Source organism: Rana temporaria, chromosome 5, assembly GCF_905171775.1.
Source record: "Rana temporaria chromosome 5, aRanTem1.1, whole genome shotgun sequence".
In the NCBI taxonomy this organism is placed as follows: Eukaryota; Metazoa; Chordata; class Amphibia; order Anura; family Ranidae; genus Rana; species Rana temporaria.
Genome location: NC_053493.1, coordinates 101742588 through 101764762, shown reverse-complemented (window position 1 = coordinate 101764762; position 22175 = coordinate 101742588). Strand labels below are relative to the sequence as shown.

The 22175-nt window shown below is 42.3% G+C and overlaps 1 protein-coding gene across 1 annotated transcript in view; it reads right to left on the bottom strand.

The window, feature by feature from the left end:
• Positions 1 to 22175, bottom strand: part of OXNAD1 (oxidoreductase NAD binding domain containing 1) — a 119159-nt gene that overhangs the window by 4736 nt on the left and 92248 nt on the right. The window contains exon 8 of the mRNA XM_040352953.1: positions 2891 to 2999. Coding sequence (XP_040208887.1) covers positions 2891 to 2999 — 109 coding nt within the window. The remainder of the gene's footprint in view (positions 1 to 2890; positions 3000 to 22175) is intronic.

Sequence of the window (22175 nt, the reverse complement as noted above, 5' to 3'; positions counted from 1 at the left end):
TTAAAACAGGCACATCTAAGTATGTAGGCATCCGGGGGAAAAGCGGTCCACATAGACCGCCATTGATATAGTCTCTTCCATGAGCAGTTCAAACCTCGCTTTCAGACCGCTCTACTCTAGGGGAGTCTGTCCAGGTCACGATTGCAGACTGATAGCAGTGAGGAGGATGGTCTATGTGGACACCTTTACCCAGGATGCCTGCATACTTATATGCGCCTCTTTTAATCATAAACCATGTGAGGTGCTAAATGTTGTACCCTCATTAAATGTGACCATATTGCTACACTTCGAGGCACCTCTCTTTTATACTCTGTAGATCCTGCTGGGTTTTTCTTCTAATTGCTTCTAATAAAGGACTTGTGAATAAATGGTTGTGGAACGAATCATTTGAGATTCCATTATTTCTTATGGAAAAATTTGCTTTATATACAAGTGCTTTGGATTACAAGCATGCTTCCAGAACAAATTATGCTCGCAAGCCAAGGTTTTACTGGATATATATATATATATATATATATATATATATATATATATTCATATATACACACACACACACACGATCAGCCATAACTTTATGACCTTTTTGACTTATCAGTGCCCATCAATACAGCCTATCAGTGCCCATACAGTAAGTGCAGCCTCATCTGTGCCCGTTAATGTAGCAGGGATGACAGGGAGGAATCAGGAGGATTTCCGGCCAGATCGCACAGAGCAGGGATCTCCCGTTGTGACACAGCTTGGAAAGTAGCAAAAGACGGATGGATGGCCGCACACCAAAGAACTCTTGAGTTGTCTTTATTGAAGGAACATGAGCAAACACCGCAAATACACAGCAGACATCAAAAAGGCCCACCCGTTTCACACTTAGTGCTTATTCATGGCCAGCTTGTATATGAAGCACCGGCTGCTGTCAAAGTCCTGCCTCCTGGACCGGCATTGGACCAGTCTGCTGTCTATCATAGTAGTTGGTCCAGGAGGCGGGACTTACAAGCCGTGTCATAGCAGGAGATCCCCACTCTGTATCATCTGGCCAGCAATCCTCCTGACAGTTTCTTGGCTGATCGCTTCTGGCAGAAGCGGTGCGGCCTTTTTTACAGGGCATCAGATGAAATTGACGGTGCAGTCCACCCCTGCTCCACACTCGCCCTCAACTAATTTCCACTCACCAAATGTGAGCATGCGAGGCAGAGAGTGGAAGTGACATAATTATGTCAACACCACTGTGTGCATCAATATAATGTGACTGCAGACTACCCTTCAGGCAGCGGGCCCATGACGTCCTGCACTCGCGGTATGTCCGCTTTATTCTGTATTTGAGTGATGAGTGATGCTGGGTGTCTTTCAACTAAAAAATCTTGTGGACATCTTGTGGCAGGAAAAGAAGTACTGCGGGTACAGCACTGGATTAAGTATTAGTCTGGGCTGTTTTAAAAAAAAAAAATTGCAGGTAGATCGATTTATAAAAAATATAGATGTGTGTTTTACTTGCTAGTTTGTGTTTAATAGTCATCTATAGCCTTTAGAAAAGAAGGGCCAGATTCACAAATGAGATACAACGGCGTTTCTCCTAATACGCCGTCGTATCTCTGTTTCTATCTATGCGACTGATTCATAGAATCAGTTACGCATAGATATCCCTAAGATCCGACATGTGTAATTGTTTTACACTGTCGGATCTTAGGATGCAGTACCGCGGCCGCCGCTGGGGGGAGTTTGCGTCGTAAACAGCGTTGGGTATGCAAATTAGGAGTTACGGCGGATCCACAACGGTTTTTCGCGTTCGCTACGTCGCCGCTAGTCTAGTTTCCCATCGCAAAGTTACACTTTTTTTTGGTGCCTTAACTTTAGTCAGCAAGTGTATTGCTGTCTAAAGTATGGCCGTCGTTCCCGCGTCAAAATGTAAAAATCAACGTCGTTTGCGTAAGCCGTCTGGGAATACGGAAGTACGCTACGCGCGTCGCCGTTCAAAAAAATTACGTCACGGCGCGCAAAGCACAGCGGGAGTTAGGAAACGGAGCATGCGCAGTAGGTCCGGCGCGGGAGCGTGCCTTATTTAAATGGCACACGCCCATTTGAATTGGCCCGCCTTGCGCCGGAGGCCGCGGGCGTAATTTTCATCGCAAGTGCTTGGTGAATCAGGCACTTGCGATGAAAAATTGCGGCGGTGTAACTTATCTAGGATACGTTACGCTGCCGCGATTCTACGTGAATCTGGCACGAAGTTCAATAGTGATTATCATTAACCGAAGTGTGAATTCTATTTATATATGTGCAGCAAGGAGGTAGCAATGTTTGCTTGTTACATATGCTTGCTCTGCTTCCTCCACTTGCTTCTCAGCAGTGTGGCATAGAGAATTGGCTTTGTGGTTTTTCTCTCTGTACAAGCCTATCTGTCTTTACAGACAACAGAATCTCTATTTGGGTTATTGGTTGGAACATCCCAGCAAAAGTTCAGCAAGGACACTGAATGCAATTCAATTATGGAAAAAGCTGCATCAAAACTATTTCCAGGTGAAAGCTGCTAAATCTAAGGATAACTGTAACCTTTTTTTCCCTGCAATTTAATATATTCTTCCTTTGGGACTACCTAACTCCTCAAAATCAGGCAGGTACACGCACAGGGAAGATATATAGTCATTTATCTAGTAGTTTGTAAACATTTCATCTCATTAAAAGGATGGTGAAAAAAAGGATTTCTGGGCAAGACAAATCTCTCCGCAGGGACTTCCTCAAGCTAAAAATAAAATGGAGTTTGTACAAATGAAACCATCCAGTTGTTGTTGATTTCCCAACATTCCATAAGTGGAGAGGCCTCTACATTCCTCAGTAGTGTGTTCCAGTAATTCATGATGGATATTTGAACTGTATCCAGCCATAAGGACCCACTCACCAGTGATAAACGGCTGAAGCTCTGGACAAATTGGTGTACTCTGTTGCGTGACATGAAAGCTGCATCTTATTTTTTCAGGGAAGCTGTGCATCAAATTAAGAATGTTTTTCTGAAAAAAAAAAAGAAAGAAAATAACTCATTATTTATAGAAAGAGGTTGAAAGGAAAATGCAAAGAATAGACTTATAATCCCAGTAGTACAATTCACAGGATATGGAGAAATACAGATCATTCAATATGGCTGCTGGTAACATCTTAAATCTAATCAAAGCTATAAGACCCTGGGGAACAGAGTGGGAAAAGACAATACTAATGGCTGCATTCACATTGAATTCTTTTTTTGGCTATTAAAGTAAGGAGTTCTGCAGGAGTGGCTGACAAAATCTTCCTGTAACCCATATGCTGGGAAATTTCTGTTGCTCAAGGATTTAAGGCTGATGGGATTGTTTATGTAAATTGCAGCTGAAAAAATGACCACATCAATCCGGACTGACATCTGGACTTATGAACTTCAGGAAGATCTAAAAAACAACATTTGCAACTATGTTTTGATCAAAAATGTTCAGTGTATATTTAAAATTCAGCCAATGTGAATAGCTGAATTTGACTTGGTATTCGTTTTTTGCAACGCCATTTATAGTAGAACTCCGATTAGGGGAGTAATTGGCCAATAATTGGTGCTGCATTTACTGTGATAACAAACAGAACAAGAAAAACGAAAGGTTGGTACACACAAGTCAAATATCGGCCGGTTCAACAGAAACCGGCCAACATTCAGCTAGTGTGTACAGCAGCCTGTCCCATGGAAGCCAGTCTTTACACTGGCTTCTGTTGACCAAATGGAACCATGTGTATTAGAACTTCCACTGTCTCAAATTCCCAGCTCCACCCGGTGTTCAGACTGTCAGGCTGCCAATGCCTGTGTGTAGCATGGATCACTAGAGGAAACAGTTGGCATTCCGGAAAACATCAACTAGTGGTCGATTTTTTTATTGAAATAACATGCATAACAACTGTAAAACAGCTAACGTGCTTTGACCATCAGGCTTAGTTAGTACGGCAACCTCTCGTCATCGATCGAAAGAAAAACTTCCCGTGTGTATCTAGCTTAAGCTAGTTATGGGGAGATGAGCTGTAGGGTGACTAAAGACTGATGACAAATACTTTGTTTGCCTTTTTGGACACAGTACAGGTCCTGTTAAGTGTAACGAAACCAAAAAATGTAATATATAGCTGCTTTTTTTTTTTTTAAATAAGAAGATTTTTAGAAAGTACAGAAAATACCTGTTATTTCTTGCCAGGAATGCTGTACCCTTGTCACTTACTGGGAACTTAAAGTGGATCTCAGGCCCCGTACACACGACAGAGGAACTCGACGTGCTTGGCACGTCGAGTTTTGGGATGAAGCCGCCGAGGAGCTCGGCGGGCCGCCTTCTCCCATAGAACAACGAGAAAATAGAGAACATGTTCTCTATTTTCTCGTCGAGTTCCTCGGCGGCTCCATCGAGCCAAAACTGTACAGACGACAGAGTTTCTCGGCAGAATCCGGGTTTTGACCGAGTTTCTCGGTGAATTCTGCCGAGAAACTCTGTCGTGTGTACGAGGCCTAAGCCCAGGTTCACACTGGGCTGCGGGAATGAAGCTGTGAGAGTTCAGCTGAACTCACACAATTTCACTCCCGCTGGCAGTCCCAATTTTGGCCGCCATTAAGTTTCTGCACAGATGTCAATGTAAATCTCGGCCGAAAATCGCAGAAAGTAGTACAGAAGCGACTTCTTGAAATCGTGCAGCGCCTCAGATGGATCAGGACGGTGTCATTGCCAGCAAATGCCACCGATTTGACATGTCAAATCGTACCAGTGTGAACCAGGGCTAAAGTAACAAGGTTTTAACCTTGATGCATTACTGTATATTCTAAAAAACCTTCTGTGCTGCAGGAGCCCTCCAGCCCCCCCCCCTTTTTTTACCAGAGCCTGATCCAATCTTCACCCCTGTCTCAATTCTCATTGGGCAGATTGATAGCAGCGGCAGCCATTGCCTCCCGCTGCTGTCAATCAAATTCTGAGATGAGGGGGCGGGAGGCAGGGCCGAGTTGCTTGGTCTGTGTCAATAGACGGAGACTGGGCTGCTGGGATCAAGCATGCATAGGTGCCCCCTTGGAAAGTGGCTTTCCCTGGGGACTCTTGCCGAAGAGGAGGGACCTGGAGCACAGGTGGGGTACCCCAGAAAAGGAGGATCAGGGCTGCTCTGTGCAAAACCATTGCAGAGAGTAATATAACCATTTGTTATATTAGTTTAAAAAACCTGAAGGTTTAATGTCACTTTAAAAGAAAACACAAATAACTAACTGCTATTCCCATCATTCCACCATATAATGGAGATTAAAAAAGGTAGACATGTTTGAGGTCCTGCCTGTGTGACAACTAGGGGTGCAACGGATCGTGACCGATCCGCGATCCGTACGGGTCGGCCTGTACGGATCGGCACAGATTGCGATCCGTGAAACGCACCGCTGCCGCAGCCTTAGGAAAGGCCGCGGCTTTGGCCTAGCTCCGGAGCGGTCGGCCATCTTGGTACACCCGGCCGCAAAGCAATCTATTCTGCAGTACAGTGAGTTGGATCATTTTTGGACTGGCTTTTATTATGCTAAAACTACTGGCTAACTAATGTAAATGGCTATTATTACTAATATGTGGGGGCAATGTTATACTAGTACTACTGGCTATTATTACTATTGTGATGTGGGGGCAATGTTAAACTACTGGTTATTATTACTATGTGGGGGCAATGTTAAACTACTGGCTATTATTACTATGTGGGGGCAATGTTAAACTACTGGCTATTATTACTATGTGGGGGCAATGTTAAACTACTGGCTATTATTACTAATGTGGGGGCAATGTTGCACTGGAACAGTGATGGTGATGACGAGTGGGGGGCAATGGTGGACATTTTAAATGTTAAATTTTAAATTAAAAGTGAAAATCAGAGGTGTTCTGTCACATTAGCAACCATGTGAGGTCAGCAGGTTTGCTGCGGCTTTTAAAAATTAACATTAACCCCTTAACGCCCGCCGCACGACTATTTACGTCCGCAAAATGGCACGGACAGGCAGAAGGACGTATATATACGTCCCTGCCTTCTAGCGGGTGGGGAGTCCGATCGGGACCCCCTCCGCTGCGTGCGGCGGGCGGATTTCCTCGGGGAGCGATCCGGGACGACGGCGCGGCTATTCGTTTATAGCCGCTCCGTCGCGATCGCTCCCCGGAGCTGAAGAACGGGGAGAGCCGTATGTAAACACGGCTTCCCCGTGCTTCACTGTGGCGGCGTATCGATCGAGTGATCCTTTTTATAAGGGAGACTCAATCGATGACGTCAGTCCTACAGCCACACCCCCCTACAGTTGTAAACACACACTAGGTGAACCTTAACTCCTACAGCGCCCCCTGTGGTTAACTCCCAAACTGCAACTGTCATTTTCACAATAAACAATGCAATTTAAATGCATTTTTTGCTGTGAAAATGACAATGGTTCCAAAAATGTGTCAAAATTGTCCGAAGTGTCCGCCATAATGTCGCAGTCACGAAAAAAATCGTTGATCGCCACCAATAGTAGTAAAAAAAAAAAAAATCATTAAAATGCAATAAAACTATCCCCTATTTTGTAAACGCTATAAATTTTGCGCAAACCAATCGATAAACGCTTATTGCGATTTTTTTTACCAAAAATAGGTAGAAGAATACGTATCGGCCTAAACTGAGGAAAAAAAAAATGTATATATGTTTTTGGGGGATATTTATTATAGCAAAAAGTAAAAAATATTGAATTTTTTTCAAAATTGTCGCTCTATTTTTGTTTATAGCGCAAAAAATAAAAACCGCAGAGGTGATCAAATACCACCAAAAGAAAGCTCTATTTGTGGGGAAAAAAGGACGCCAATTTTGTTTGGGAGCCACGTCGCACGACCGCGCAATTGTCTGTTAAAGCGACGCAGTGCCGAATCGCAAAACCTGGCCTGGGCATTTAGCTGCAAAATGGTCCGGGGCTTAAGTGGTTAAACAGTCTGTTAGATTTCCAAATACTGTATTTAAGCACATGAGCTCCGTTTTGTGTTGATCCGAAAATGATCCGATCCGTGACTCCTGATCCGAGGATCGATCCGATTCGTGAGTGTTTTGATCTGTTGCACCCCTAGTGACAACCACGGCTACTTTCATAGATACAATAGAGAAATAAGTGTAGACACCAAGGGACTGGAAGTGTGTTACTTGCAGGATTAAAGGGTGAAAAGGGAAGGCCTGGACAACCACCACATCTAAGCACTGGTAAACTGCAATATATTATGTGTTTGTGTTAAGATACACTTTAAATACAGATTTACATTGTATTTGGAAAAATTGACATATTCATTTGTTATCCACCTCTGGTTCAAAAAATATGCTTTTCCTTTCCAACCTATGATATGATCCACACTTGCAACATTTAAAATAGGCAAAAGGGGAAAACACAAAGATTGTTTTGGAATGAGCACAACTAAAAAATGTTGTGCAGTATGGGGTGGACACATAAATGTGTTTATGTTTTGGACTGGCTGCATCAAATTTGATATGGTCTTCAAAAAAAGAAGCCATATTTAAGCCCAATGCATTCATCTACCTTTGTAAGAAGGCAGCATTTGCATTTTCAAGGCATAAAGCTGCTGATTTCTTCTTGTGTGCAGCTGTGAAGGTGGCAGAGGCGAGTCATTTCCACTCAAATTGAATGTAGGCAACAAATAAGCTGCAGAAAGCAGTTTAAAGGCTTTTGTTCACACCATTTATCCCAAGCATAGCTTCTCCCTATCCCACTGGGCACCAGTTACGCTCACAATAAAGCAAGAAGCCAGGCTGAGCGCTAGTCGATAATAAACATCGGCAGGCCATTGTTTACAGGTTCAAATGCGCTGGTCTAAATATAGGAAATAAATAGCTGACTTGGAAATAATGTTTCATACAATTTCATGTTCTCCTTTGGAGAGCTTTTTATCCATTTATGACTTCAACATCCAAGAACAAATATCACGCGTTGATGAAATACAACTGTGGATCATTCAGCTAAAAGATATTGCTACAATACAGATTGTTATATTGTGAGCATGGCATACATACATACTCTAAACGCATAGTATGGCTACGCCTGCCTAATTATGAGATCACAGGGAACTGTCATCCACATGAAAGGAGATCATTACTGTGCTGAACTAATAGGGAACATCAGGAAAGGAAACATGATAACATAGAGCCTGTATACGGAGGTCTAACATACTGTACATTGCTTAGAACAGTGTTTCTGAACTCCAGTCCTCAAGGCGCCCCAACAGGTCATGTTTTAAGGCGTTCCATCATTTTGCACAGGTGATCAGTTTCACTGCCTTAATAATTAGCACATCTGTTTCATCTGAGGGAAATCTTGAAAACATGCCCTGTTGGGGTGCCTTGAGGACTGGAGTTGAGAAAAACTGGCTTAGAAGACCAGAGAAAGCCTTCACATGTAGTCTCTTATTGCTCTCACCTAACCAAATTATATGTCTGGGTACCCCATCTGTAGTGCAATACAAAATGATGCCTTCGTCCCCAAAACATCAAATATTGTGCAGTGTATATAAACTTAAATTAAAACCAGCTACATAAAATATTAAAAGTTACAATTAATACAGGTATCAATCAGGGTACATATCATATCTGGATTCCATCATGTAAAGTTGTCTTCAATTATAATTTGTCAATGGTATTGAACACCTCAATGCATATTAACTCATAAAGAGTCCTCATCAGGAGTGAATAATAATAAAAACCAATGATGCGTGAAAGGAATGAGTGCGTGTCCACAGAAGCCCTAGGTGGATTTTGGCAAGAGATGCCTAACCCAGCCACAAGACACAGGGAAGATTTACCATCTGGTGTATGTGGAGGGATATGGAAAAGCCCAGAACATGGTATCCAAACTCAACAAATTGCTGCGATTACCTTGTCATGCTTGGATACCATGTCCTGTGCCATTCCATATATATCCACATACACCAGATGTTCAAGATTCCTTGTATGTTGTGGCTGTGTTTGGCATTTCTTGCATCATACCAAAATCTACCTAGGGTTTTTGTGGACACACACTCATTATTTTCACGCATCAATGGCTTTTATTATTGTTCCACTCCTGATTAAGAATCTCTGAGTTTAAATGCATTAAGGTTCAATACCATTGACAAATTATCATTGAAGACAACTTTTCATGATGGAATAAAGGTATGAGATGTACCTTTGATTTATTGATTGTAACTATTTATTTGATGTTGCTGGTTTTAATTTGTATTTAGTAAAGAAATGTATTTTATATTAGCCTTCGCATCTAAACCCAAGCACATAAAGCAAATCTGTGGTTGCATATGTATCTATAATGTCAAAAGTTAATTATTTATTCTGTCTGTTTTCATTGAAACCATACCTGGAGATCTTACCAAAACAGGCGTCTTATTCCTGGGATGACAACGCTTACTCTATTCAGTGCAATCATTGTCACTCCTTCCTGCATGCTCCAGAGTTGGACTATAAGCAGCCATGCCAATGTGCAGTGCACTGCCGTACCCAACATAGTAAAACTTATATGCTCAGTCGCCACTGGAGTATGCACATGTCCTCAGAGAGGAAACAGGATGTGCAGTGTATTGAGAGAAAACATGGACAAAGTAAGGGTTATTTATAAAAAAAGATCCTGTTTTTCTTAGAGTGTGCTACAAAATCAAGTACTCTTTTGTAAAAGTTTTTGACTACTTTAAAAGTTAATAATCCTTCAACATTCAAATGGTTTCCCAGTCTAAATTATACACAATTATACAATGGAGAGTTCTGCTGATCCCTCCATATATTAACATAGAACAGGCTGTCCTATTACTGGGTCCACTGGGTGATAGATATGAAAATGAGGGAAAGTAGTTATAGGCCTTAAAGTTTATTATCCACTTGCCGACAGCTCTATAGCAGATTTACAGCTACAGGGTGGCCAATCTGTCTAGAATCACTCACACACACACATATATGTATGTATATATATATATATATATATATATATATATAGACACTGCTCAAAAAAATGAAAGGAACTTTTGAATCAGAACTCCTGGGATATTAATCTGGTCAGTTAAGTAGAAGAGGGGGAGGGGTGTATACAGAGGGGGTTGTTAATCAGTTTCAGCTGCTTTTCTGTTAATTGAAATTAACAACAGGTGCACTAGATGGGCAACAATGAGATGACCTCCAAAACAGGAATGTTTTTTCAGGTGGAGGTGTCTGACATTTTTTTCCCCTACTCATTTTTTCTGACTGTTTTTCACACGTTTTGCATTTGGCTAGGGTTAGTGTTACTACTGGTAGCACAAGGCAATACTTGGACCCTATAAAGGTTGCACAGACAGTCCTAATCCTCCAGGATGGCACATCAATACATGTCATTGCCAGAAGGTTTGCCGTGTCTCCCAGCACAGTCTCAAGAGCATGGAGGAGATTCCAGGAGACAGGCAGTTACTCTAGGAGAGCTGGACAGAGCCGTAGAAGGTCCTTAACCCATCAGCAGGACTGGTATCTACTCCATTGTGCAAGGAGGAACAGGGTGAGCACTGCCAGAGCCCTACAAAATGACCTCCAGCAGGCCACTGGTGTGAATGTCTCTGACCAATCAGAAACAGACTTCATGGGGGTGGCCAGAAAGCCTGATGTCCTCTAGTGTGCTCTGTGCTCACTGCTGGACACTGTGGCGCTCGATTGGCATTTTCCATTGAACACCAGAATTGGCAGGTCCGCCACTGGTGCCCCATGCTTTTCACAGATGAGAGCAGGTTCACCCTGAGCATATGTGACAGACGTGAAAGGGTCTGGAGAAGCCGCTGAGAACTTTATGCTGCCTGTAACATCGTTCAGCATGACCGGTTTGGTGGTGGGTCAGTGATGGTCTGGGGAGGCATATCCATGGAGGGACGCACAGACCTCTACAGGCTACACAATGGCACACTGACTGCCATTAGGTATCGGGATGAAATCCTTGGACCCATTGTCAGACCCTACGCTGGTGCAGTGGGTCCTGGGTTCCTCCTGGTGCGCGACAATGCCCGGCCTCATGTGGCGAGAGCATGCAGACAGTTCCTGGAGGATGAAGAAATTTATACCATCGAATGGCCCCCACGCTCACCTGACCTAAATCCAAAAGAACACCTCTGGGACATTATGTTTCGGTCCATCCGGTGCCACCAGGTTGCACCTCAGCCTGTTCAGGAGCTCAGTGATGCTCTGGTCCAGATCTGGGAGGAAATACCCCAGGACACCATCCGTTGTCTCATTAGGAGCATGCCCTGATGTTGTCAGGCATGCATACAAGCACTTGGGGGCCATACAAACTACTGAGGACCATTTTGAGTTGTTGAAATGAAATTTCAGCAAAATGGACAAGCTTGCTGCAAAAGTTTTTCACTTTGATTTTCGGGGTGTCTCTGAATTCAGCCCTCTGTAGGTGGATAATTTTAATTTCCATCAAATGATGTGCCATCCTTTCATTCCTAACACATTACCCAGTCCATATCAGTATAGATATCCAGCATGAGATTTTTGCCCATTGAGATCTGATATGTTTTCAAAGTGTTCCTTTAATTTTTTTGAGGAGTGTGTATATATATATATATATATATATATATATATACACACACACACACACACACGTGATTCTGCACTTCCGAGTAGGGGGCATGCGTGATTAGTCAAAGCAGAAGCTAAGCAATGGGTGCCAGCCAATGAATGGCTATGTTCATGTTGCTCAGGTATAATATTTGGGAGGTGACATTCAATCCAAGGTTCCTAGATTTGTTGGAATTTATGTAGAACATCATATGTACTGTGGAGAGTTTCTCAAAAACATAAGTTGCCTACAGTGTGTTATTAACCAATTCAGCCCTGGAAGGATTTATCCCCTTAATGACCAGGCAATTTTTTTGCGATAGGGCACGGCGTTACTGTAACTGACAGTTGCACGGTCGTGCGAGGCTGTACCCAAATAAAATTGATGTCCGACAATTTTGAAAAAAACAACAATATTTTTTACTTTCTGCTATAAAACATATTCAATAAAAGTACGTAAAAAAATCTAAATTTCTTCATCAATTTAGGCCAATTTGTATTCTGCTACATATTTTTGGTAAAAAAAAAACAATTAGTGTATATATTGATTGGTTTGCGCTAGGGTTGTCTTGATACCACTTTTTTAAGACCGTGTACAAGTAAAGATACTTTTTCAAGTATATATAATATATATATAATACAGATTACCGATATTTTTTTTTATATGTCATGTGACAGTGGCACATGTGTCAGCCCTTTATACATTTTTTTCAATTTATTTTTTGCTATGTTTTTTAAAATGCTTTCTTTTTTTAAGGGGGTGGGGGTGGATGGTGTCAGTGTGTTTTTTATTTTATTATGTATTTATTTTTTATAACAACTTTTTTTTTTAATCAGCCCTGTTGGGGAGCTTTGGTGAAATTTTACATCTCCCCTTTGTGACAGGCAAAGGGACTGAGGACACAGATTCCCCATTCCCTTTCTCTGAAGTCTCAGCTGCACTGAAAATGAATGGAGGGGATGAATAAATGAATGAATGAGAAACTTATATAGCGCGAACACATGCGAACTTAATCGCCTCTGGGCGCTTGATGTACCTGTCTCTTTTGATATCAAAAGAGATGAGTTTTGATGTTTCAGTTACGTGAATGGACAGTCAGTGATTTACTGGCTTCTTCCTCCGCTGTCCATCATGACAGATCGAGGACAGAGGGGGTGGAGAAGGACATGGAGGGGCACAGCAGAACGGAGGGGGACATGGAGGATAATTTGAGGGGGACACGGAGGATAACTGGAGGGGGACAGCAGAACGGAGGATAGCTGGAGGGGGACAGCAGCAGAACAGAGGGGGACACAGAGGATAATTGGGAGGGGCAGCAGCAGAACGGAGGGGGACACAGAGGATAACTGGAGGGGGACAGCAGAACGGAGGATAACTGGAAGGGGGGGCAGCAGCAGAATGGAAGGGGAAACGGAGCACGGAGGAGGACACAGAGGGGGACTGTAGGAAGATACAGGGACATTCAGCGGTGATCGGTGTGGTGGGGGCAGTTACAAGCACTGATCACCCTGTATAGATTTCACTTAAGCAGCTGTAAACTGCGGGGAAGGGGAGGGGAGAAGCGTCTGTCGGGCTTTAGTAAAATCTATATAGTGGTGATCGGTGATTGTAACTCCCCCCGGCCGCACCGATCATCGCTGACTGTCCAGGTAGTGGGTGACGCATCGGAGCATTTGCCCGAGTACAAATACTTAGGCAAATGCTCTGTATCGAGACAGCCCTAGTTTGCGCAAAAGTTATTGTGTCCACAAATTATGGGATAGATTTAGGGACTTTTTATTTTTAACTGGTAATGGCGGCGATCAGCGATTTTTAGCGGGACTGCAACATTGCGGGGTATCAGCGGCAATCAAAGGGTTAAATGTGTTCCCTTGGAGTGCTTTCTGTGTGGGAGCACAGACAACACACAGTCCGGAACTAGTTAAAGCAGGATTAAACCAAAAATATAACATATTGCAGTTTACCAATCATTGGATGTAGTCGTGTATTAGTTTTATTTTTTAGGCTTTCCCCTGTGTTTTTCGCCTGGTGATCTGGTCCGTAACACACCTCCTGTGTGTACAGACGCTACTCTGTCTAAACAAGAACAGGGGGGGAGATTTGCAAAGCAGCATGGTCAGTCTGGGGGGAGGGGAGTGTTAGATGTAGTAGCAGATTTAAAGTGGTTGTAAACCTCAGACATGAAATCGGAAAAAAGTATATCCCTCTATAGTGTATCTCAATCCAGAGGTCCGTGTCATTTCTGTCTGCTGCCTCGTTCTGCCTAGTATATATATATATATATATATATATATATATATATATATATATATATAATACATGTTTTTGCTTTGGGTTTAATACTGCTTTAAGTACTCAGTTCCTGCTCTTGGGAAGCTAGCAAGCCAACGTCGCTACATAAGCATATTGACTTGCATAAACTGTGGCCAGTTTAACATATTCCTTTTTGGACTCTGGGAAGAAATCAGGTCACCCATAGAATCCCCACACAAAGGGAAACATACAAACTCCATGCAGAAAGTATGGTTAGCAGAAAGAAAATAACCTGTACCCTCACTCCCAAACTCTTTTGTCTGGATATATCCATATTGACATTTACAGTGCTGTTGTGTCTTATGCTTTAAGTCTTTTCATTCTTTGGAGAATATCATCCTTCAAAGGGATGCTGGACATGAAAGCTCCGGTATCATATTATGAAAGTGCTACTGGTCCCACATCATACAGATCAATGCTTGATAACTTCAGAATGTTGCAGTAAACTGGATGGAAGGTGCAATCCCATTTAAGCAAGCATGTAGAGATGTCCATCAGCATACCTTTCTAGTAAAAAATTGTCTTTTATTCATACGCGAGTGATGGAAGATATCATAAAGCAAGTCTGAAAGGGGCAGGTGAGGGGTAGTATAAGTCTAATTTGAGTGGGCTGGTGCTGACTATAGCACCTTGAATTTATATGTTTAATCCTTGTTTTGACTTTTAATAAAATGATATCACACTATCCTGGATTATTATCTCTCCCTGGGTCTCGGTTATTGATGTTTGAGGAGATCAGCTGGTGGTGGTTTCCCATATATCCTTCTTAAGGTGGGACATTGTGAAAACAACGTTCAAAAAGGGTGGTACCCTATGACATCAAAGGTGCAAACGATAGATGCTATTGGTAAATGCGCATTTTGTAAACTTTGTGGTGGAGCCCTTATATGAGGAGTATCTGAGGCACCTTTAAAACCAGGCGCACAGTGATTGGAGCTTTCTTCAGTAAGATTCAATTAAAAACTGTGAAATTCATCTCAAACCTAATAAAAATATATTATACTGTACTTACATGTATTGCAGTGCACAAAAAGTGAAATCAAATTCCAGTGCGCCCGTTGATGTCTCCATGACATAACACATAGTGCGGAGCTTATTGATGCAATTCAGAGGTGGGGTTTTGAAAACAACAATAGAGGCATCTCCATGGAAGGCACTTTTTGCTGTATACACTATACATTTTGTTCCACGATCTGGATGCACCATCTAATTTGAGTTTTTAGATTCATAGTTTTAATGCAAAGCACAATGAGGTTTCTTTATGTTTTCTCTGCTTGAACCATATCTATGCTACAGATTTTGAAGGGAGTCACCCACATCATAAATCTGTGGGTCCACCTTTGCACCAACAATACATTCAATTACTGAAATGTGGTCATTTATTGCTGAATATTTTTTGGAGATTTATACTGGGGCATCCACAGCGCATTACAAACAATTGCACTCTTCATGCACTGCATTTGTATTATATGGACACTTTTTACACATATTATATAATTGTGATCCTATACCTTATTGATGCATGATAAAATTACTGAAAGTGTTCTATGTTGGAAGCCCTAGAATTTTGGTTTCATTTTATGTGCATGGTTATAGATAATGTATATACGAGAGTTTTTAACCTCCCTGGCGGTATCCCCGAGCGTGACTCGGGGTGGGTTTTTTCTGCTGCGATCGGTATCCCTGAGTCACGCTCGGGGTAAACATGCAGAGCCTGCAGCGTGCGCTGGCTTACCTTGTCCTGGATCCAGCGATGTCACCGCGCTGTGTGAGCGAGCGGGACCTCGCTCGATTCACACAGCGTCCTCCTGTGCCGCCGATCTCCGTTCCCTGCGACGTTACGACGCACGGGAGCGGAGATCGGCGCCAAATTCAAAAAGGTAAACAAACACAGTACATACAGTATACTGTAATCTTATAGATTACAGTACTGTATGTAAAAAAAAACACACCCCCCTTGTCCCTAGTGGTCTGCCCAGTGCCCTACATGTCATTTTATATAATAAAAACCTTTCTTTCTCCCTGCAAACTGTAGATTGTCCATAGCAACCAAACGTGTCCCTTTATGTCAAAAATGGTTTTAGATCAGCTAAAAAACAGCGATAATAAATTATAATCACTTGCAGAATTGTGCGATAGCGATTTGTGGGGAAATTAAATAATGACAGCAACAATTCTGCAACTGAGAACATTTCAGTGTTTTTGATTTGATTACATTATTGAATAATTTTTATTAGAATTATATTATTATTTGTTATAATTATTTATTATATTATAATTTATCATTTTGTTTTTAAAAAAATGTCATACCCGGGATGCCTATTAGATTCTTGTTTGGTCAGATTTAAGTGAGTTATTCCTAAGAATTGCAGGCCTACAGTATAAAACGCCAAATTTCCTTGCAAATAATTGTACCGCTTTTGGTACGTAATTCCAGACAGAATCATACCGCCAGGGAGGTTAATAACAATTCTGCACTTTTTTTAAATATAAAAAGGCACAGAAACTTTTTGAAGACACCTCGTTTTTTTTATGTTCGAGATGAATTTGACTATTTATTTCTTAAAGTGATACTAGATTCGTTTTTTTTTCTTTTAGCAGCCTGGATGCTACTCTTCTCAGGTCCCTCTTTGATGCTCCTGGCCAGTCCCTCCTTTTGAGTGCCCCCACAGAAAGCAGCTTCCTATAGGGGCACCTGAGCCGAGGTGCAGCTCCCCGTGTCCATTCAGACACGGAGACGCTCCCGGACCCGCCCCCTTTTTCTCCTCATTGGTTGACTGACTTTAATTGACAGCAGCGGGGGCCAATGGCGCTGTGCTGCTGTCTCAGCCAATGGGGATTGAAGTCTAGGGCAGCCGACAACATCGCTGGATCTAGGTGGGCTCAGGTAAGTGTTAGGGGGGCAGAGGGGAACTGCTGCTGCACATAGAAGACTTTTTATCCTAATGCATAGAATGCATTAAGATAAAAAACCTTCCGCCTTTACAACAACTTTAACATCTTATCAATATTGTGTATTGTCATTTTTGTGCAGCTATAATTTTGTTTGCACGTTTTTTGAGAATCATGAACTTCATTCACTAACTCAGCCCTCAAAAATTCCACTCGCATTTAGAGGGCTGGCAAGCTATGTCTGCCTGGAAGTGAGGGGGCGGGCACCGCCGGCAGCCGAGAGAGAGGAGAGAGAGAAGAGAGAGAGATCCAGGTGATCAGAGCAGGGAAAACAACGATAACAGGTTTCATTTCAATTGCTGTGTTCTCTTCCACTCGCTGTCATATACAGCCCCTCCTCCTGGTCCTGGGACTTTAATAGACAGATCACCCGTCCAATCCCGTGATGGGCGATCTGTCAAAGTTCCCCCGGCCAGGGGGTGGGGCTGTATATGACGTTGAGCGCCGGGAACACAGCAATTGGAATTAAAGCTGTTATCGCTGTGTTCCCTGCGCTCTGACCATCCTGTCAGCTCTCCTGTTCCTCTCTTCCCCTGCACAGGTAGGCCACATAGTGGACACAGGCTGCATGGTGGGCACAGGCTGCATTGGTGGACACAGGCTGTATTGGTGGACACAGGCTGTATTGGTGGGCACAGGAAGGTTACATTGGTGGGCACGGATAAAGTTGTTGTTAATATCTATTTTTATAACTTAATTCTGCATAAAACATTTAGGTGTAATTTCATGAGATACTTTATGAGGGCGTGTTTAGGTGTGGAATTAGAAGCAGGGTTGGGTGGAGCAACTGGTGGCGAGTTATCCTTGAGGTCCAGCTAGTAGCTCAGGGATTGAAATTTTGAGCCCTGCACTAACTGATTGCAGCTTTATCATTGAGGGTTAGGTTAGCACGGAAAAATATATAATATAAAATCCTGATATGTGACTGTATTATATCCCTAACCAGACTCAAATGACCATATAGTTACATATCCCCGGGTACACAAACACATGCTTATGTGTCTATTTATTTCATAATTATTTTTTCAGCATTTGAAAGCCCACACTAATCCCGGTATCCTGCTTCTTCTAAACTGACAGACTTCCACACAGATGGAGGACAAAACTAGCCAGCGCTTGGGATATCTTTTGTCTTTCCAGGGCTTTAACTTTGTAGTCAACATCACAGCTGCAAATGTATGCGCACAGTGAGCAGAGATGTAAATAACTGCTGTTTGTAGTATTGTTCCTCTGCTGCTTAGACATGGCAAATGGCCAGGTGTTGTATAAAGCAGCATTTCAGCAAAGGAAGCCATTCATTGCTGTTCTGTGATGAAAACAGTGAGACATCTTGATGTTCTTGGAGGAAGTGTCTGACTGCCAACTTATAATGCAGAGAAACAAAGCGGCATCATTTTTCTAATTTGTGCAAGATGTATGAAACGGGAAGGCTGATAAATGCTCAAAGCACGTACACAAGTATTCATTATTAGACATATGTATGTAGTGTCGAAGCCATGTACAGAATACACGAGGAGCACGAAAACTTAAACGTAAAAGTAACGATCTTATTGTGGAATTCGCCATGCCTTAATTCTTCATAATGGACTATTAAAGTCACTTAAAGGGCTTTTAAATTGCTTTTTCTTGTCCACACGAGTTTATGTGAATGTAAAATTAATTTATAGCTGACCTCCAGACACATGAAAAAAAAAAAAACATACAAATTAATGCAGATCTGCACTAAAGCAGGTTTGCATTATATAGCATAGCTACAATGATCCAGCTTGATACAAGGTAAGTATGCAAATGTCATATCTGTTGCGAAGGCTGGAAATCACTTTGAAGCCTCCGTTACAACAGTGATCACTGCTGTCTTCCAAGTTCCGCGCTGAATGGCTGCCCTGCTGCATAGTAACCACAGGGGTTCGCCCACTTGGCAGCACGAGCACCATTCACAAAACACCTTGCATTATTCTCAATGAATGCAAGGTGTTCTCATTGGACCAGGTGGAGATTGTGGTATAACCACTCTGCCTTTTCCGATTAGAGAATGCCTTGCATTCATTGAGAAAAATGCAAGGCTTTCTGTGAATGGTGCTTGTACCGCCAATGGGCGAACCCCTGTGGCTACTACGCAGCAGCCAAGCATGGGACCCAGAAAGCAGCAGCGATCACTGTAGTAGTGGAGAATACTACAATGACTCCTAGCTTTCACAGAGATCCTACAAGGTATGGAACATGCATACTTAGAACACTGTACAAGCTATACCAATGTAATTATGCTTTAAAATCCATACCTGAAATAAGTTTATATACAGTTGTGCTCATAAGTTTACATACCCTGGCATAATTTATGAGTTCATGGCTCAGAGAATATGAATGATAAAACAAAATCATTTCTTTCACTCGTGGTTAGTGTTTGGCTGAAGCCATTTATTATCAATTAACTGTGTTTACTCTTTTTAAATCATAATGGCAACAGAAACTACCCAAATGACCCTGATGATTTTGGCCTGATAACATGCACACAAGTTGACACAAAGGGGTTTGAATGACTATTAAAGGTAACCATTCTCACCTGTGATCTGTTTGCTTGCAATTAGTGTGTGTGTATAGAAGGTCAATGAGTTTCTGGACTCCTGACAGACCCTTGCATCTTTCATTCAGTGCTGCACTGATGTTTCTGGATTCTGAGTCATGGGGAAAGCAAAAGAATTGTCAAAGGATCTGCGGGAAAAGGTAGTTGAACTGTATAAAACAGGAAAGAGATATAAAAAGATATCCAAGGAATTGAGAATGCTAATCAGCAGTGTTCAAACTCTAATTAAGAAGTGTAAAATGGGGGGTTCTGTTGAAACCAAACCACGGTCAGGTAGATCAACTAAAATTTCAGCCACAACTGCCAGGAAAGTTGTTCAGGATGCAAAGAATAACCCACAAATAACTTCAGGAGAAATACTGGACTCTCTGAAAACATGTGGTGTGGCTGTTTCAAGATGCACAATAAGGAGGCACGAAACTCCGTGGGCTCGTTCCCGCGATGGTTTTCCCCTGCTTGAGGCGGCAGTGGCTAGCCAGGCAGTGGATGGCCACTTCTTGGCATGCTTTGGAACAGGACAGAGAGAAGGGAAGATAATATAATCATTTAGGAAAAAAGAATAGATCACATTGGGAAGGAAAGAGGATCTAGATTTTAGGAGCATCTGGTCTCTATGAAAGATATATAAAAAATAAAAAGGTTTCTCACAAGAAAGAGTCGGCAACTCGGAGACATGTCTGATGAAGGTAATAGCCACCAATAAGAAGGCCACCTTACTGGTGAGATCCCCCAATGGGAAATCTCAAATTGGTTCAAAAGAAGGTCTTTGAAGAACCAAAAGTACCAGATTCAGATCCCAGGAAGACACGGGAGGTCAAAGTGGATGACTGACGCGAGCAACTTCCTATCAGGGATTCACTAAACAGACATTCACCATCAAAAGGCATGTGTAAAATACAACTTTTGCAAGCAAGTTCAGCAAACCAAGCAGTGTCACCCTAGAGACCAGGCAAAATACATTCTCTAGGGCAGTGGTCATCAACCCTGTACTCAGGGCCCACTAACAGGCCAGGTTTTATGAATTACCTTGGGGAGATGCAGACTAGAATACTGCAATCACTCAGCAGCAAATATTATCACCTGTGATGTATTTCAGTTATCTTGCAAACCTGGCCTGTTAGTAGGCCCTGAGCACAGGGTTGATGACCACTGCTCTAGGGCATCAACACATCAAACTATGGGCATGAGTTGCAATTTTTCCATCAGTACAGGATCCTCAAACACAGGATCACATTCTCTATTCATCTACCACTACCAGGACAGACCATTTGTATTTAAATGTATTTTTTCATAAATAAAATAGATAACTCAGCAAAAGCTTTTGAAAGAAGAATGCATTTTCAGAATTTGGCCAATCCTCATACAGAGAGCACAGTTAATTTGTGTGCAAGAGAAAAAGACTTTCCAAACATCAGTAGCTGTTTTGTGCCTATATTAGCTTGTTAAGGCTGGGGAGATGCCGGTGTCACTAGACAAGACTAGTATGTACCACATCAATTAAGTGAGCCTTAGCTTGTATCTCCTCAGGACCCTCTTCTGCATTCACCTCTCCTTCCTCAATATTGTCTTAAAAGAAATTAAAGATGTTCGGGGTCATACACTTGAATAGTCTCCAGTAGTGAGGAGGCAAAATAGTAATTTTAAGCCCTAAAAACCAAAAGGTTCTGAAAAGGCAAAGAGTTTTCCAAAGAAATCAAACAAAGTTACCGTGAAATCTGCCTTAGTCAGATAGGCCATCTATTTTGGGCCGAAGAAAGAGATAGAATCAGGCCCCGTACACACGAACCGAGTTTCTTGGAAGAATTCAGGCAGAAACTCGATCGGAGCCGTATTCTGCCGAGAAACCCGGCCGTGTGTACACTTTCGGCCAGGAAACCGACGAGGAACTCTATTTCCTCGTTAGTCAACGGGGAAACTTGGCTCGCCGAGATCCTCGGCGGCTTCACAAGGAACTCGACGAGCAAAACGTTGTGTTTTGCTCGTCGAGTTTCTCGGACGTGTGTACGGGGCCTCAGAGAAAGGGAGCTGTGTTATTATATGACTTTCCTCCAATGCAAGCAATAAACCTAAGCATTTTGCTCATTATCCTCAGTGCCATGTGCAGCATAAGTGCTATTGGGCCCTTTTTTCTTAGGTCCTCTGTATCTCATCTCTGCCATTCCTAATTGAGGGGTACTCACAAAACATATGCAGACTGACAGGGTATTTGTGTGTCTGGGAAAGAAGCCACTATAACCCAAATGCTGACCGATGTTCTGTTGCTGTGCCTCTGTAAAAGCAGGCAGTTGTGTTCTCAGCAGAAATGGCAGGTGGAAGTATATCAGCCTAAATCTTATTGCAACTATATCGCCACCTGAGTAGCAATGCTGAGTAGTGGTGAAAAAAAACACCAAAATGTTAAAAAGGTAAAAGTTATGGAAACATTAACTTCTGCCAATGTAGCAGAGACTTCTACAGACCGCATTAAAAACCTGACAGGGGTTCTAATCCATCTCCACTCTGTCAAAAGAAAAAGTTATACCTGTAGTTAACCAATTTTAACGTTAATGTTTTCTTTTTTTAAACGGAGTATAATAACACAAGTTATATATAACAAAGCAGGCTAATTTCCCCTAGCAAAATGTCAATTTTTATGGTGTCTAGAGACACGTGAAGAATGACAAGCAACCTTATCCTGTCAATGTATTCCTCCTGACTTTAGGGGAACCAGTATTTTGTGTGGTGCACATTACCTTTCAATTA